The sequence below is a fragment of the Pristiophorus japonicus genome, chromosome 19 (assembly GCF_044704955.1).
Source record: "Pristiophorus japonicus isolate sPriJap1 chromosome 19, sPriJap1.hap1, whole genome shotgun sequence".
Taxonomy (NCBI): domain Eukaryota; kingdom Metazoa; phylum Chordata; class Chondrichthyes; family Pristiophoridae; genus Pristiophorus; species Pristiophorus japonicus.
The window spans coordinates 3,220,730-3,238,753 of record NC_091995.1 but is presented as its reverse complement, the minus strand read 5'-3'; the positions used below and the strand labels follow the sequence as shown (position 1 = coordinate 3,238,753).

At 53.0% G+C, this 18,024-nt stretch overlaps 1 protein-coding gene across 3 annotated transcripts; it reads right to left on the bottom strand.

Annotated features, from left to right (window-relative positions):
* Window positions 1-792: 792 nt before the first annotated feature.
* On the bottom strand, window positions 793-17,297 carry LOC139230331 (zinc finger and BTB domain-containing protein 12-like). 3 transcript variants are annotated; one of them, XM_070862160.1, is made up of 3 exons: window positions 17,213-17,242; window positions 6,296-6,459; window positions 793-4,586 (listed from the first exon to the last, which is right to left on the bottom strand). In XM_070862160.1, the coding sequence occupies exon 3, from the start codon at window positions 4,571-4,573 to the stop codon at window positions 2,900-2,902; it is 1,674 nt and encodes a 557-aa protein (XP_070718261.1). In that variant the 5' UTR covers window positions 4,574-4,586; window positions 6,296-6,459; window positions 17,213-17,242; the 3' UTR covers window positions 793-2,899. The 3 variants fall into 3 exon arrangements, with proteins under 3 accessions (XP_070718261.1, XP_070718260.1, XP_070718262.1); XM_070862159.1 differs by lacking the exon at window positions 6,296-6,459 and having other exon boundaries at window positions 17,213-17,297; XM_070862161.1 differs by lacking the exons at window positions 6,296-6,459; window positions 17,213-17,242 and adding an exon at window positions 6,162-6,237.
* Between the last annotated feature and the right edge of the window lie 727 nt (window positions 17,298-18,024).

The following is an 18,024-nucleotide window of genomic DNA, read 5'->3' as shown; positions in this document are numbered from 1 at the left end:
CAGCGGAGCTGGTCGAGTGTGGTCAGTGCTTCGATGCTGGGGATGTTGGGCCTGGTCGAGGATGCTAACGTTGGGCGGAGACATTGTTGGTGGCAGATTGTGACTGAGAGGGTGGGGAGACAGATATTCCCGATACACCCTTCAGGCCTGCACTAGAGTGGTGAATCTCCACCCAGGCTTATCACATGTCTGCGGGTGAAGGCCCTCTGCATTTGAAGCCATTATGCCAGGCGTCAGTCCGTGGCTCAGTGGGTTGGCGCTCCCCCACACTCCCACATTGCTGGAGAAATACCACCAACGATGTTCTCCGCAAGACCCTGCAAATCCCCCGGGAGGACAGACGCACCAACGTTAGCGTCCTCGACCAGGCCAACATCCCCAGCATCGAAGCACTGACCACACTCGACCAGCTCTGCTGGGCAGACCCACATTGTCCGCATGCCCCGACACGAGACTCCCAAAGCAAGCGCTCTACTCGGAACTCCTTCACGGCAAACAAATCAAAGGTGGGCAGCGGAAACGTTACAAGGGACACCCTCAAAGCCTACCTGATAAAGTGCAACATCCCCACCGACACCTGGGAGTCCCTGGCCAAAGACCGCCCTAAGTGGAGGAAGTGCATCCGGGAGGGCGCTGAGCATCTCGAGTCTCGTTGCCGAGAGCATGCAGAAACCAAGCGCAGGCAGCGGAAGGAGCGTGCGGCAAACCAGTCCCACCCTCCCCTTCCCTCAACCAGTGTCTGTCCCACCTGTGACAGGGACTGTGGTTCTCGTATTGGACTGTTCAGCCACCTGAGGACTCACTTTTAGAGTGGAAGCAAGTCTTCCTCGATTTCGAGCGTCTGTCTATGATGATGACTCCCACATCAGGAGATCGTGTGTTCGAGTCCCACAACCAGAGACTCGAACACAAAGCCCAGCCTGACACTCCAGTACAGTGCTGAGGGAGTGCCGCACTGTCGGAGGGGCAGTGCTGAGGGAGTGCCACACTGTCGGAGGTGCCGTCTTTGACGGATGAGACGTGAAACCGAAGTCTCGTCTGCCCTCTCAGGTTGATGTAAAAGATCCCACGGCCACTGTTTGGAGAAAGAGCAGGGGGTTCTCCCCGGTGTCCTGGGGCCAATATTTATCCCTCAACCAACACCATTAAAAAAGATGATCTGGTTATTATCACATTGCTCTTTGTGGGAGCTTGCTGTGCGCAAATTGGCTGCTGCGTTTCCAACATTACAACAGTGACTGCACTTCCACAGAAGTACTTCATTGGCTGAGCAGCGCTTTGAGACGTCCTGAAAGGAGCTATATAAATGCAAGTCTTTTTCTCCTCAAAAAAATACATGGCATTTTTTTTTTGAAGAGGGTCATCTCAACAACAATTCATATTGTAAGGGACATCTCAACCACCACACAGTGAGGGACATCTCTACAACAGCCCATTGGGTGAGGAACATCTCTACAACAGCCCATTGGTTGAGGAACATCTCTACAACAGCCCATTGGTTGAGGAACATCTCTACAACAGCCCATTGGGTGAGGGACATCTCTACAACGGCCCATTGGGTGAGGAACATCTCTACAACAGCCCATTGGTGGAGGGACATCTCTACAACGGCCCATTGGTTGAGGAACATCTCTACAACGGCCCATTGGGTGAGGGACATCTCTACAACGGCCCATTGGTTGAGGAACATCTCTACAACAGCCCATTGGTGGAGGAACATCTCTACAACAGCCCATTGGTTGAGGGACATCTCTACAACGGCCCATTGGGTGAGGGACATCTCTACAACAGCCCATTGGTGGAGGAACATCTCTACAACGGCCCATTGGGTGAGGGACATCTCTACAATGGCCCATTGGGTGAGGAACATCTCTACAACGGCTCATTGGGTGAGGAACATCTCTACAACAGTCCGTTGGTTGAGGAAGATCTCTACAACGGCTCATTGGTTGAGGAAGATCTCTACAACAGCTCATTGGTTGAGGAACATCTCTACAACGGCCCATTGGGTGAAGGACACCTCTAGAGCAGCCCATTGGGTAAGAAACAGCTCTACAACGCCCCGTTGGGTGAGGAATATCTCTCGAGGCCCATTGAGTGAGGGACATCTCTACAACAGCGCATTGGTTGAGGGACATCTCTGCAATGGCCCATTGGTTGAGGAACATCTCTACAACAGCCCATTGGGTGAGGAACATCTCTACAACGGCCCATTGGGTGAGGAACATCTCTACAACAGCCCATTGGTTGAGGAAACATCTCTACAACAGCCCATTGGTTGAGGAAACATCTCTACAACAATCTATTGAGTGAGGAACATCTCTACAACGGCCCACTGGTTGAACGAACATCTCTACAACAGCCCATTGGTTGAGGAACATCTCTACAACGGCCCACTGGGTGAGGAACATCTCTACAACAGCCCATTGGTTGAGGAAACATCTCTACAACAGCCCATTGGTTGAGGAAACATCTCTACAACAGCCCATTGGTTGAGGAACATCTCTACAACAGTCCATTGGGTGAGGAACATCTCTACAACAGCCCATTGGTTGAACGAACATCTCTGCAACAGCCCATTGGTTGAGGAACATCTCTACAACGGCCCATTGGTTGAGGAAACATCTCTACAACAGTCTATTGGGTGAGGAACATCTCTACAACAGCCCATTGGTTGAACGAACATCTCTGCAACAGCCCATTGGTTGAAGGAACACCTCTCGTGCGGCCCATTGGTTGGGGAACATCTCTACAAGTCCACTGGCTGAAGGGCAGCTCTGTCACAGTCAATAGTGAGGGGGCCATCTCTGCAACAGCCCACTGGTTGAAGGACCGCCTCTCGAGCAGCCCATTGCGTGAGGAACATCTCTGCAACAGCCCACTGGTTGAAGGACCGCCTCTAGAGCAGCCCACTGGGCGAGGAGCAGCTCTCCAGCAGCCCAGCCTCGGACGCCGCCAGGTTGAGCTGGCCCAGCTTGCCGTTGTCGGCGGTGGTTTTGCCGTGCTGCTCCTTGAGGTGTCGGCGGAGTGCGGGCTTGTGGGCGAATCGCATGTCGCAGTAGTGGCAGTGGTGGGGCCGGTCGCCGCTGTGCAGGTTCATGTGGTCCTTGAGCGAGCGGTTCTGGGTGAAGGTCTTGCTGCAGACGGTGCAGAGGTAGGGCTTGACCCCAGTGTGGACGTGGATGTGCCGGGCCAGGTTGACCCGCTGGCTGAAGACCTTGCCGCACCGGGGGCACATGAAGAGCTTGTGGGCCTTCATGTGGGCCACCAGCTGCTCGGGGTGACGGAAAACCTCGGCGCACTCGCTGCAGTGGATTGGCCGGCCCCCGGCGGGGGGGTGGAGGGGCCCGGGTGGGGGCCGCCTCGACCTCGCCCCGCACCCCGCCGGCCCCCCCCTCCCCTCGCTGGCCGAGCTGTCCTCGTCCTCCGCCGAGGCCCCGCCCATCGGCTCCGGCACCCCCTCCTCCTCCTCCTCCTCGGTCACCTCGGAGAGGTCGTAGGGCGCCCCTGGGTACCCGCTGCCGACGCGCCGGGGCGCCCTGGGCCGGCTTCTGGAAGGTTCCGGCGAGGGCCGGGCGGGCGGGGAGTCCGCGTCGATGATCACGTAGACGCTTTCGCCGCCGTCGTTTTCCTCGGACTCCGACTTGAGCTCGGGCTCGTCCCGGGACTGAGGCGAGGCCAGAAACCGGGCCTGGTCCTGGGCCTGAGGATAGGCCTGAAACTGGGCCTTGTCCTGGGCCTGAGGATAAGCCTGGGGCTGGGCCTGAGAACAGGCCTGAAATTGGGCCTTGTCCTGGGCCTGACTATAGGCCTGACAATGGGCCTTGTCCTGAGCCTGAGAATAGGCCTGAAACTGGGCCTTGTCCTGGGCCTGGGGATAGGCCTGAAACTGGGCCTTGTCCTGGGCCTGGGGATAGGCCTGAAACTGGGCCTTGTCCTGGGCCTGGGGATAGGCCTGAAACTGGGCCTTGTCCTGGGCCTGGGGATAGGCCTGAAACTGGGCCTTGTCCTGGGCCTGGGGATAGGCCTGGTCGTGGGCTTGACTAAAGGCCCGAAACTGGGCCTTGTCCTGGGCCTGAGCTTGAGAGTAGGCCTGAAACTGGGCCTGAGCCTGGGCCCCGGGAACGGCGGCGAACCCAGCGGGGGGCCAGCCCCGCTTGCCCCCGTCCTCCTTGATCTCGATGCGGGGGTCGACGTAGCGGGCCAGAGCCCGGCGGCACTCCTCCACCACTTGGTCCATCTGCAGGTAGCTGGCGGCCGTCAGGTAGTTGACCACGTCCTGGAAGGGGAAAGCCAGAGTGCCAGTGTAGCAGGACAGCAGCAGGCGGGAGACGGTGTCGGGCCCATCGCCCGGCGACACCCGCACCTCCCGGGCTGGGTGCAGCAGGAACTGGTCGCGCAGGAAGGGGGAGCAGGCAGCCAGCACCACCCGGTGGCCCGGGAAGCGCAGGCGATCCGAAACCACCACCGTCACGTCACAGAAGCGCTTCTCCAGCCGCAGCTGGTTCATCCTCTCCAGGGTCAGCGACTCGTGGTGGGGGAACTGGAACTGCAGGACGTCGCCCGAAGCCATCGTTGTCCCGACTCTTTGAGAGAAAACAAGAGCGATTATTTGCACTAGTTTTTAATTCAACGCCGTTCTGTGTCTGCGCTCCCCCCTGGACTCCTGCCCCGCTCCCCCCCCCCCCCCCCCCCGGGACGTCTGCGCATGCGCATCTTCGCCCCCGCCCCGTGCACTTGCACAGACTTCTCGAACCCGACACCGCCGGGGAAAAATACAATTATACAGCTCATAAGGAGGCCATTCGGCCCATTGAATCTATGCCGGCTCTTTGAAGAGAGAACGGAGAGAGAGAAAACGGAGCGAGAGAATGGAGGAGAGAGAGAGAGAAGGAAAAAACTGAGAGAGAAGGAGCGAACGGAGAGAGAAGGACAGAACGGAGAGAGAAGGACAGAACGGAGCGAGAGAGACAGTGAGAGAGAGTGAGACACAGAGTGAGAGAGAGAGAGATAGAGTGAGAGGGAGACAGAGACATAGTGAGAGAGAGAGAGAGACAGAGTGAGAGAGAGAGAGAGATAGAGTGAGAGGGAGACAGAGACATAGTGAGAGAGAGAGAGAGACAGAGTGAGAGAGAGAGAGAGAGAGATAGAGTGAGAGGGAGACAGAGACATAGTGAGAGAGAGAGAGAGACAGAGTGAGAGAGAGAGAGAGATAGAGTGAGAGGGAGAGAGAGAGAGACAGAGTGAGAGAGAGATAGTGAGAGGGAGACAAAGACATAGTGAGAGAGAGAGAGAGACAGAGTGAGAGAGAGAGAGAGAGATAGAGTGAGAGGGAGAGAGAGAGAGACAGAGTGAGAGACAGAGTGAGAGAGAGAGACACACAGAGGGAGTGACAAAGCGAGAGAGAGAGAAATGAGAGAGAGACACACACAGAGGGAGTGACAGAGCGAGAGAGAGAGAGACCCCGAGAGAGAGAGAACATAAGAACATAAGAAATAGGAGCAGGAGTAGGCCATACGGCCCCTCGAGCCTGCTCCACCATTTAATACGATCATGGCTGATCCGATCATGGACTCAGCTCCACTTCCCTGCCCGCTCCCCATAACCCCTTATTCCCTTATCGGTTAAGAAACTGTCTATCTCTGTCTTAAATATATTCAATGTCCCGGCTTCCACAGCTCTCTGAGGCAGCGAATTCCACAGATTTACAACCCTCTGAGAGAAGAAATTTCTCCTCATCTCAGTTTTAAATGGGCGGCCCCTTATTCTAAGACCATGCCCCCTAGTTTTAGTCTCCCCCCATCAGTGGGAACATCCTCTCTGCATCCACCTTGTCAAGCCCCCTCATAATCTTATACGTTTCGATAAGATCACCTCTCATTCTTCTGAATTCCAATGAGTAGAGGCCCAACCTCCTCAACCTTTCCTCATAAGTCAAACCCCCTCATCCCCGGAATCAACCGAGTGAACCTTCTCTGAACTGCCTCCAAAGCAAGTATATCCTTTCGTAAATATGGAAACCAAAACTGCACGCAGTACTCCAGGTGTGGCCTCACCAATACCTTATATAGCTGTAGCAGAGAGATAGAGAGAGGCAGAGAGAGAGAGACTGTGATGTATGCAAACTCTTTGTATTCACTATGTAACTATGTACGACGTACCACCTGGGGGCGCTGCTGTTGGAGGCCCAGGGTTTCCTGCTCTGGTGTGAGGGGCATATAAAAGGTAGCCAGCCATGCTGCCTCTCACTTGGCCGTCGTATTAAATGGACTGAAGTCACACAGCTCCTACTCACAGTGCAAGGCCTCGTGGAGTTATTCGATGGTCGTTGCAGACATAACAACTGGCGACGAGAATACGGACTTCCGCGCGATTGTGGCTCCGGTGAAAGACTTCGCAGAGGGTGATGAGTGGGGTGCCTTCACGGAAAGACTCGAGCAATACTTTGCGGCAAACCACCTGGCAGGGGAGACGGACACGTTGGCGGGGAAGCGCAAGGCTATAGTGCTGACCAGTTGCGGACCCGAGGGCTACCACCTCGCCGGGGACTTGCTGGCACCCACAAAGGCCAAGGATGAGCTGACTGAACTAATTCGCGATACCAGACGATGACTTCCGACCAGAATCGGAGCTCACTGGCACGTACTGTACGTGAAATAACGCCGATTACAGGCAGAGCTGTTGACCTAGTAAGAACTGTACAGAGCAGAGCCTACATACCTGCTGCTACTAGGCCGCCAAGGGGTGTAAATGCGAAATCGTTAACGCAATGCTGGTGTTGCGAGGGTAATCATGGGGCCCATCAATGTCAATTTAAAGACTATGTGTGAAAAAGGGGCCACCTCCACGAATGTGCGACATACTGCGGCTCACCACGTGGCAGTGGAGCGGGCAGAAGAGTCCCGATCCGGCGTGGATCACAAAGGACAAGCCAGAGAGGCGACTCAGCCCGAGGGAGCAGAGTGCGGGGTGCACACCCTCGCCACAAAAAGTCCTCCCGTGATGATTAAAGTCAAATTAAATGGCGTTCCTGTGTCCATGGAGCTGGACACGGGGGGGGCGAGTCAGTCAATTATGAGCCAGAAGGCATTTGAAAGGCTGTGGGGCAACAACAAAACATAAACATAGAAAATCGGTGCAGGAGTAGGCTATTCGGCCCTTCGAGCCTGCACCACCATTCAATGAGTTCATGGCTGAACATGCAACTTCAGGACCCCATTCCTGCTTTCTCGCCATACCCCTTGATCCCCCGAGTAGTAAGGACTACATCTAACTCCCTTTTGAATATATTTAGTGAATTGGCCTCAACAACTTTCTGTGGTAGAGAATTCCACAGGTTCACCACTCTCTGGTTGAAGAAGTTTCTCCTCATCTCGGTCCCAAATGGCTTACCCCTTATCCTTAGACTGTGACCTCTGGTTCTGGACTTCCCCAACATTGGGAACATTCTTCCTGCATCTAACCTGTCTAAACCCGTCTGAATTTTAAACGTTTCTATGAGATCCCCTCTCATTCTTCTGAACTCCAGTGAATACAAGCCCAGTTGATCCAGTCTTTCTTGATAGGTCAGTCCCGCCATCCCGGGAATCAGTCTGGTGAACCTTCGCTGCACTCCCTCAATAGCAAGAATGTCCTTCCTCAGGTTAGGAGACCAAAACTGTACACAATACTCCAGGTGTGGCCTCACCAAGGCCCTGTACAACTGTAGCAACACCTCCCTGCCCCTGTACTCAAATCCCCTCGCTATGAAGGCCAACATGCCATTTGCTTTCTTAACCGCCTGCTGTACCTGCATGCCAGGATCCGAGCTGAGCCCGATTCAGATAAAGCTGTGCACTTACACCAAGGAACTGATACCAGTTATTGGCAGTGCAAATGTAAAAGTATCCTATGATGGAGAGATACACGAATTGCCACTGTGGGTTGTACCAGGCGACGGGCCAACGCTGCTTGGCAGAAGCTGGATGGGGAAGGGTCGGTGGAACTGGGAAGACGTCAAAGTATTATCGTCAGTGGACAACGCTTCCTGTGCTCAAGTGCTGAGCAAGTTCCCATCTTTATTTGAAGCAGGCATCGGCAACTTCACAGGCGCCCAAGTACAGATCCACTTGGTGCCCGAGACACGGCCCGTTCATCACAAGGCTCGAGCGGTCCCCGACATGATGAGAAAGTGGAGATCGAATTGGACAGACTTCAACGCGAGGGAATCATATCGCCAGTCGTTTTCAACGAGTGGGCCAGGCCGATTGTTCGGGTACTAAAGAGCGACGGCACGGTCAGAATCTGCGGCGATGCCAAAGTAATGATCCACCGAGTCTGGTTACAGGACCAGTACCCGCTACCCAAAGCCGATGCCCTTTTCGCGACATTAGCAGGGGGAAAAGGCTTTCACCAAGCCGGATCTAACCTCCGCTTACATGACCCAGGAGCTGGTTAAGTCGTCGGAAAAATGAATGTGCATCAACACGCACGCAGGACTGTTCGTGTACCACAGGTGCCCGTTCGGGATTCGCTCGGCTGCAGCCACATTCCAAAGAAACATGGAGAGCCTGTTGACATCGGTTCCAGGCCCCGTCGTATCTCAGGACGACATCCTCATCGCGGTGTCCGCGACACCTCCGAGCACCTGCACAACCCCAGAAGAAGTTTCAAGTCGACCAAACGGTTGAAACGATCCAAATGCATCTTTCCTGGCGCCAGAGGTAGAATTCCCGGGGAGGAAGATTGCGGCGGACGGCATCAGGCCCACGGACTCGAAGACGGAGGCCCTCAAGAATGCACCCACACCACGAAATGTAACGGAGCAGCGCTCGTTCCTGGGACCTCCTCAACTGTTTCGGTAACCTTCTTCCAGGGTTGAGCACCTTGCTGGAACAAGTTGCACAAGTTGTGACGGAAGGGAGACAACTGGGTTTGGGGTAAAAATCAACAGGCCGCCTTTGAGAAGACCAGAAACGTGCCGCGTTCGAATAAGTTGCTGGTATTATATGACCCATGTAAGCGGCTAGTTTTAGCAGGTGATGCGTCGTCGTACGATGTCGGGTGTGTTTTGCAGCAAGCCAATGCAGTGGGCAAGCTCCAACCAGTTGCATATGCGTCCAGAAGCCTATCAAAGGCCGAAAGAGGCTACAGCATGTAAAAAAGATGCCCAATATTTGTGTGGACTTGGGTTCGAGTGAGAGATGGACCACAAGCCCCCTAATCTCACTGTTTTCGGAAAGTAAAGGCATAAACACCAATGCTTCATCTCGAATCCAAAGATGGGCACTAACACTGTCTGCCTACGACTATGTGATCCGCCACAGGCCAGACGCTGAAAACTGCGCCGATGCTCTCAACCGACTAGCGTTGCCCATCACCGGGGTGGAAATGGCGCAGCCCGCAGACCTGCTACTGGCCATGGATACCTTTGACAGCGAAGGGTCACCCGTAACGGCCCGCCAAATTAAGACCTGGACTGGCCAGGATCCTCTGCTATCCCCTGTAAAAAGCTGCGTACTCAATGGGAGCTGGTCAGCGGTCCCGAGGGACATGCAAGATGAGATTAAGCCTTTTCACCGTCGTCAAGACGAAATGTCGATCCATTCAGATTGCCTCTCATGGGGCAACCGCGTTATCTTGCCAAAGGCAGGGAAACCTTCATACGTGGCCTACACAGCACCCACCCAGGCATAGTCATGATGAAGGCCATCGCCAGGTCCCACGTCTGGTGGCCCGGCATTGACTCGGACCTGGAGTCGTGCGTGCGCCAGTGTAACACTTGCTCACAGCTGAGCAATGCTCCCAGGGAGGCTCCACTTAGTCTCTGGTCCTGGCCCTCAAAACCGTGGTCCAGGATCCATGTGGATTATGCGGGCCCCTTTCTGGGAAAGATGTTCCTGGCTGTTGTGGACGCCTCCTCCAAATGGATTGAGTGTGCAAAGATGGCACCCAGCACGTCCGCAGACGCCACTGAAAGCCTCAGGGCCATGTTTGCCACCCATGGCTTACCCGACATTCTGGTCGGCGACAATGGTCCGCGCTTCACCAGCTCGGAATTCAATTAATTCATGACCCCCAGTGGCATCAAGCATGTCAGGTCTGCCCCGTTCAAGCCCGCATCCAACGGCCAAGCGGAGCGGGCAGTGCAAACCATAAAGCAGAGCTTGAAACGTGTCACGGGAGTCTCCTTACAAACCCGCCTGTCCCGGCTACTGCTCAGGCACAGGGCACGACCCCCACTCACTTACCGGGGCTCCCCCTGCAGAATTACTAATGAAACGAGCACTCAAAACCAGGCTCTCCTGAGTACACCCTGACCTCATTGATCAGGTGGAAACCAGGCGTCATCAGTAAAACACGTCGTACCATGATCGCGCGGCTGTATCACGCGACATCACTGTAAACGACCCGGTGTTTGTGCTGAATTACGGTCAGGGCCCTGTATTAGCCAAGGAGGGGAATAGAGTGTTTGTTGTCAAACGGCTTAACGGTCAAATGTGCAGAAAACATTCGGACCAAACCCGTTATGTATGCAACACCTTGTAACCAGCAGTCTGCCGCCACCAGAGGGCGCATCTGTTGGAGTCCCAAGGGATCCCAGCATCCCTTGGGAGCACTGCATATAAGCCGGCCTCCCATGCTGTGCCGGCACTCTGGAGTCAGAATAAAGAGGCGAAGGTCACACTTACACAGGTTTACAGTACTCGGTCACATTGCTTTATTGACGACGTAACAACTGGCGACGAGTAAGAGATAACGAACCATCACGCGAAATGCAGAGAACTGTTGGTATGCTGGAGAAATTCTCAGAAGGGGATGATTGGGAGGCCTTCGTGGAGCGACTCGACCAATACTTCGTGGCCAACGAGCTGGAAGGGAATGAGAACGCTGCCAAACGGAGGGCGATGCTCCTCACCGTCTGCGGGGCAACAACCTATGGCCTCATGAAGATTCTTCTTGCTCCGGTGAAACCAACAACCAGATCCTATGAAGAACTGTGTACGCTGGTCCGGGAGCACCTAAATCCGAAGGAGAGCGTGCTGATGGCAAGGTATCGGTTCTACACATGTCAACGGTCTGAAGGCCAGGAAGTGGCGAGCTATGTCGCCGAACTAAGGCGCCTTGCAGGACATTGCGAATTTGATGGATTCCTGGAGCAAATGCTAAGAGACTTTTTTGTGCTTGGCATTGGCCATGAGGTTATCCTTCGCAAACTATTGACTGTTGAAACACCGAACCTGAGCAAAGCCATAACGATAGCCCAGACATTTATATCCACCAGCGATAACACCAAACAAATTTTGCAGCATAAAGATGTTTCGGCAAGTACTGTACACAAAGTAACGCTGTTTTCAGGCAGGAGTGCATAGGGCAGAACGTACACACCTGTAGCTGCATGACCTCAGATGACCCAGAGTCCGCCATCAAACATTAATGCGAGGCAGTTAACACCTTGTTGGCGCTGCGGAGGTGATCATCGAGCCCATCAATGCCGCTTCAAGCACTATGAGTGCAAAGGCTGTGGAACAATGGGACACCTCCAGCGGATGTGCAGACGAGCTGCAAACCCTGCAAACCACCACGTTGCAGAGGAGGATCGATCCATGGCGGATCAAACTGAACTAGAGACTTGAACCAAGGAGGCAGAAGTGTACGGGGTACACACCTTCACCACAAAATGTTCACCAATCATGTTAAAAGTTGAACTGAATGGAATTCCAGTATCCATGGAACTGGACACGGGTGTGAGTCAGTCTATCATGAGCAAAAAGGCCTTCGACAGGCTGTGGTGCAACAAGGCACACAGGCCCAAGCTGAGCTCCATTCACACCAAGCTGAGGACTTACACTAAAGAGCTGATCCCTGTAATTGGCAGCACAGCGGTAAAAGTCTCCTATGATGGAGCAGTGAATGAACTACCACGATGGATTGTACCAGGAGATGGCCCCACATTGTTCGGCAGAAGCTGGCTGGGGGAAATTCCGCTGGAACTAGGACGACATCCGAGCGCTTTCATCCGTCGACGATGCCTCATGTGCCCAGGTTTTGAGCAGGTTCCCATCGTTGTTTGAGTCAGGCATCGGAGGTTTCTCGGGGGCGAAGGTGCAGATCCACTTGGTTCCCGGTACACGACCCATCCACCACAAGGCACGGGCAGTGCCATATCTGATGCGAGAGAAAGTGGAGATCGAGCTGGACAGGCTGCAACGAGATGGCATCATCGCGCCGGTGAAGTTCAACGATTGGGCCAGTCCGATTGTTCCGGTTCTCAAGGGCGATGGTACGGTCAGAATTTGTGGGGACTATAAATTAACGATTAACCGTTTTTCGCTGCAGGACCAGTACCCGCTACCCAAGGCAGACGATCTATTTGCGACCCTGGCTGGAGGGAAGACGGTCACCAAGTTGGACCTGACCTCGGCCTACATGACGCAGGAACTGGAGGAGTCTTCGAAAGGCCTCACCTGCATCAACACGCACAAAGGTCTGTTCATCGACAATAGATGCCCGTTTGGGATTCAATCGGCCGCGGGCTATTTTTCAAAGGAACATGGAGAGTCTGCTAAAGTCGGTTCCACGCACCGTGGTATTCCAGGACGTCACACTGATCACAGGTCGGGACATAGAAACATCGAAAGTAGGTGCAGGAGTAGGCCATTCGGCCATTCGAGCCTGCACCACCATTCAATAAGATCATGGCTGATCATGCAACTTCAGTACCCCATTCCTGCTTTCTCTCCATACCCCTTGATCCCTTTAGCCGTAAGGGCCACATCTAACTCTCTCTTGAATATATCTAACGAACTGGCCCCAACAACTTTCTGTGGTAGAGAATTCCACAGGTTCACATCGAACACTTGCAGAACCTGGAACATAAGAACATAAGAACATAAGAATTAGGAACAGGAGTAGGCCATCTAGCCCCTCGAGCCTGCTCCGCCATTCAACAAGATCATGGCTGATCTGGCCGTGGACTCAGCTCCACTTACCCGCCCGCTCCCCGTAACCCTTAATTCCCTTATTGGTTAAAAATCTATCTGTGACTTGAATACATTCAATGAGCTAGCCTCAACTGCTTCCTTGGGCAGAAAATTCCACAGATTCACAACCCACTGGGAGAAGAAATTTATCCTCATCTCAGTTTTAAATGGGCGGCCCCTTATTCTAAGATCATGCCCCCTAGTTCTAGTCTCCCCCATCAGTGGAAACATCCTCTCTGCATCCACCTTGTCAAGCCTCCTCATAATCCTATAGCTTTCGATAAGATCACCTCTCATTCTTCTGAATTCCAATGAGTAGAGGCCCAACCTCCTCAACCTTTCCTCATAAGTCAACCCCTCATCCCCGGAATCAACCTGGTGAACCTTCTCTGAACTGTTCGATGGTGGAGCGATTAAAATCAGGAATGCTCAGGAGGGCAGAATTAGAGGAGCGCAGACATCTCGGGGGTTGTGGGGCTGTAGGAGATTACAGAGATAGGGAGGGGCGAGGGCCATGGAGGGATTTGTAAACAAGGATTTTGAAATGAAGGTGTCGCTTAACCGGGAGCCAACATAGGTCAACGAGCACAACAGGGAATAAACTTGAGGGAATTATAGGGCCAATCTACCCAAACTCTCCTCGTAGGAGAACCCTGATCCCAGGAATCAATCTCGTCGAGCTCTGTTGCCCCTCCGAGGTAATCTCTCTGGAGTGGATCGTCCGAGGGATGAGTGGAATGGATTGGGCAGACCCTATCAACAAACACCTGGAGGCATTGAACTCAAATGGTGTGGGGTGGGCGATGAAAAGCAATGTGTGAGGAGGACACAAAAAATCTGCAAAAGGACAGACAGGCTCAGTGAGTGGGCAAAAATTTGGCAGATGGAGTATAATGTTGGAAAGTGTTAGGTCATGCACTGTGGCAGAAAAACATCAAAGAACAAGTTATTATTTAAATGGAGAAAGATTGCAAAGTGCCGCAGTACAGCGGGACCTGGGGGTACTTGTGCATGAAACACAAAAGGTTAGTATGCAGGTACAGCAAGTGATCAGGAAGGCCAATGGAATCTTGGCCTTTATTGCAAAGGGGATGGAGTATAAAAGCAGGGAAGTCTTGCTACAGTTATACAGGGTATTGGTGAGGCCACACCTGGAATACTGCGTGCAGTTTTGGTTTCCATATTTACAAAAGGATATACTTGCTTTGGAGGCAGTTCAGAGAAGGTTCACTCGGTTGATTCCGGAGATGAGGGGGTTGACTTATGAGGAAAGGTTGAGGAGGTTGGGCCTCTACTCATTGGAATTCAGAAGAATGAGAGGTGATCTTATCGAAACATATAAGATTATGAGGGGGCTTGACAAGGTGGATGCAGAGAGGATGTTTCCACTGATGGGGGAGACTAGAACTAGGGGGCATTGTCTTAGAATAAGGGGCCGCCCATTTAAAACTGAGATGAGGAGGAATTTCTTCTCTCAGAGGGTTGTCAATCTGTGGAATTCACTGCCTCAGAGAGCTGTGGAGGCTGGGTCATTGAATAAATTTAAGACAGAGATAGACAGTTTCTTAACCGATAAGGGAATAAGGGGTTATGGGGAGCGGGCAGGGAAGTGGACCCGAGTCCATGATCGGATCAGCCATGATCGTATTAAATGGCGGAGCAGGCTCGAGGGACCGTATGGCCAACTCCTGCTCCTATTTCTTATGTTCTTATCCCTCAACCAACATCACGTAAAAAAGTCGCTGGAGAAATGCCACCATCGATGCCTCCGCAAGATCCTGTAAATCCCCTGGGAGGACAGACGCACCAACGTTAGCGTCCTCGACCAGGCCCAACATCCCCAGCATCGAAGCACTGACCACACTCGACCAGCTCCGCTGGGCAGGGCCACATTGTCTGCATGCCAGACACGAAACTCCCAAAGCAAGCGCTCTACTCGGAACTCCGACACGGCAAACGAGCCAAAGGTGGGCAGAGGAAACGTTACAAGGGACACCCTCAAAGCCTCCCTGATAAAGTGCAACATCCCCACCGACACCTGGGAGTCCCTGGCCCAAAGACCAGTCCGCCCTAAGTGGAGGAAGTGCATCCGGGAGGGCGCTGAGCACCTCGAGTCTCGTCGCCGAGAGCATGCAGAAACCAAGCGCAGGCAGCGGAAGGAGCGTGCGGCAAACCAGTCCCACCCTCCCCTTCCCTCAACCACTGTCTGTCCCACCTGTGACAGGGACTGTGGTTCTCGTATTGAACTGTTCTGCCACCTGAGAACTCACTTTTAGAGTGGAAGCAAGTCTTCCTCGATTCCGAGGGACTGCCTATGATGATGATGGCTGATCTAATCTTGGGCTCAGCTCCAATTCCCCGCCCGCCCCTTCACTCCCTTATCGTTCAAAAATCTGTCTAGCTCCACCTTAAATGTATTCGAAGACATTATCTGGTCATTATCACATTGCTGTTTGCTGTGCACAAATTGGCTGCTGCAGTTCTTAACATTATAACAGTGACTGCACTTCAGAAATACTTCATTGCCTGTGGAATGCTTATGGGATGTCCTGAGGGCTATATTTTATCTGCCTGCAGGTTGCCAAATATGAATTTTTAAATTACTACGCTGGAGTGAGTGCCTGTATTGACAGTGACGCCTATTTCATCCTGATGATGAGGAGTGACAAGCGATTATGATGCATCCTGATGTTTAAATTTTACTATTCCAAGGAGCGCTGACAAGGAGAGAAGATTGGACAATGGCATTGGTTTCCGGAGACTGGGATTGCAAATGTCTCGTGTGTTACTGTCCCTACTTTGCTCCTGTCTCTCTCTCTCCCCATTTCTGTAATCAGTGGCGTGTAATGTTTGTGAGTTGCTGGGATCGGTGACTGTATAGCTTGTGTGCCATATAGTGATACCTGCCCTCCTGTATGGCTCAGAGACATGGACCATGTACAGCAGACACCTCAAGTCACTGGAGAAATACCACCAACGATGTCTCCGCAAGATCCTGCAAATCCCCCGGGAGGACAGACGCACCAACGTTAGCGTCCTCGACCAGGCCAACATCCCCAGCATCGAAGCACTGACCACACTCGACCAGCTCCGCTGGGTGGGCCACATTGTTCACATGCCCGACACGAGACTCCCCAAAGCAAGCGCTCTACTCGGAACTCCTTCACGGCAAACGAGCCAAAGGTGGGCAGAGGAAACGTTACAAGGGACCACCCTCAAAGCCTCCCTGATAAAGTGCAACATCCCCACCGACACCTGGGAGTCCCTGGGCCCAAAGACCAGTCCCGCCCTAAGTGGAGGAAGTGCATCCGGGAGGGCGCTGAGCACCTCGAGTCTCGTCGCCGAGAGCATGCAGAAAGCAAGCGCAGGCAGCGGAAGGAGCGTGCGGCAAACCAGTCCCACCCTCCCCTTCCCTCAACCACTGTCTGTCCCACCTGTGACAGGGACTGTGGCTCTCGTATTGGACTGTTCAGCCACCTAAGGACTCATGTTAAGAGTGGAAGCAAGTCTTTCTCGACTCCGAGGGACTGCCTATGATGATGATGATGGTGTGTGTGTGTGTGTGTGTGTGTGTGTGTGTGTGTGAGTGCTGGTGCTTTGCAGAGCGACTGTTTATCTAGCTTCCCCTTAAATGCATGCGAAGGAGCTGTGAGGGACTGCAGAGGGGCGTGATTGGGGCCCAGGAGAGGCGTGAGTTCGGGGCCCAGGGGCAGCACGGGCCCAGCCCACACTGCGGTATGTGAGCGCACTGGGTCCGTGCAGCAGAGCAGGTCTCCAGCCGTCCTGGTTAACCCTTGCCACTGGATAAAGGCCGAGCTCTGTCAAGCCCGTGTGGTGGCTGATGTGTGACGGTCACCACACGTTAAAACAATCCAGGCTCAGGCATCTTCCACCCTTCAATTGGAGTTCAGGCCTGGAATATTAGGTCCTTCAGTGAAACACTTGTGAACTCGTCCTTTTTCGGCGTGGAAGCAAGTCACCCTCGCTTCGAGGGACCGCTTCTGATGACGATGATATAAAAAATTGCAAGTTATTTTATTTTTGCACCCCTTTGCACAGCAGAGAGCAGCAATGCCAATGTTACAAGTGCTACAGCAGTCAGCATATGATCAACAAGCAGGAATCATTGTGGGGAGAGGCAGGAGGGGAATTCTGTGGCATGAATCAATGCAATGCAATGCAAGGCAGGCTGAGGACAGAGAGCTTTTGCTGCTGCTCTCTTGCCCCTTGCCCATCCCCTTGCTACTTACTAGTGATCTGCTTGGAGCTGCCCCTCTCTCTTCTCTTGTCTGCCAACCTGGAGCTCCAGGGCTTCGCGGAACACTCCACCCAGAGGCTCCAGACGTCACCACCATTAAAGGGGCAGTCCCCATTTAATTTTTGCAGTGCAAAAGCAAAATATTGCTTGCAAAGTGAGCGGGAAGGGACCTCAAATGCCAGGCAAAAAAAAAAAAAGTTGCATCGAGCAAACCAGCAAAGAAACATCGCAGTGTTAAAATTTTTGCAAAATTCTGGAGGGCTTTACATTTAACAAGGCACAATTATTGCATGGATTTATTCGCTGGGATACACACTTGGTAGCAAAACTTTAGCAGGAAAAATTTGAGAGGGAAAATTTAAAAAAGGCTAATTATTATTCAAATGGGGAGAGATTGCAAAGTGCTGCAGTACAGCGGGACCTGGGGGTACTTGTGCATGAAACACAAAAGGTTAGTATGCAGGTACAGCAAGTGATCAGGAAGGCCAATGGTATCTTGGCCTTTATTGCAAAGGGGATGGAGTATAAAAGCAGGGAAGTCTTGCTACAGTTATACAGGGTATTGGTGAGGCCACACCTGGAATACTGAGTGCAGTTTTGGTCTCCGTATTTAAGGAAGGATATACTTTGGAGGCTGTTCAGTGAAGGTTCACTCGGTTGATTCCTGAGATGAAGGGGTTGACTTATGATGAAAGTTTGAGTAGGTTGGGCTTCTACTCATTGGAGTTTGAAAGAATGAGAGGTGATCTTATGGAATTCACTGCGGCAGAGAAATAGGGGCACATAGTTTCAGAATAAGGGGCC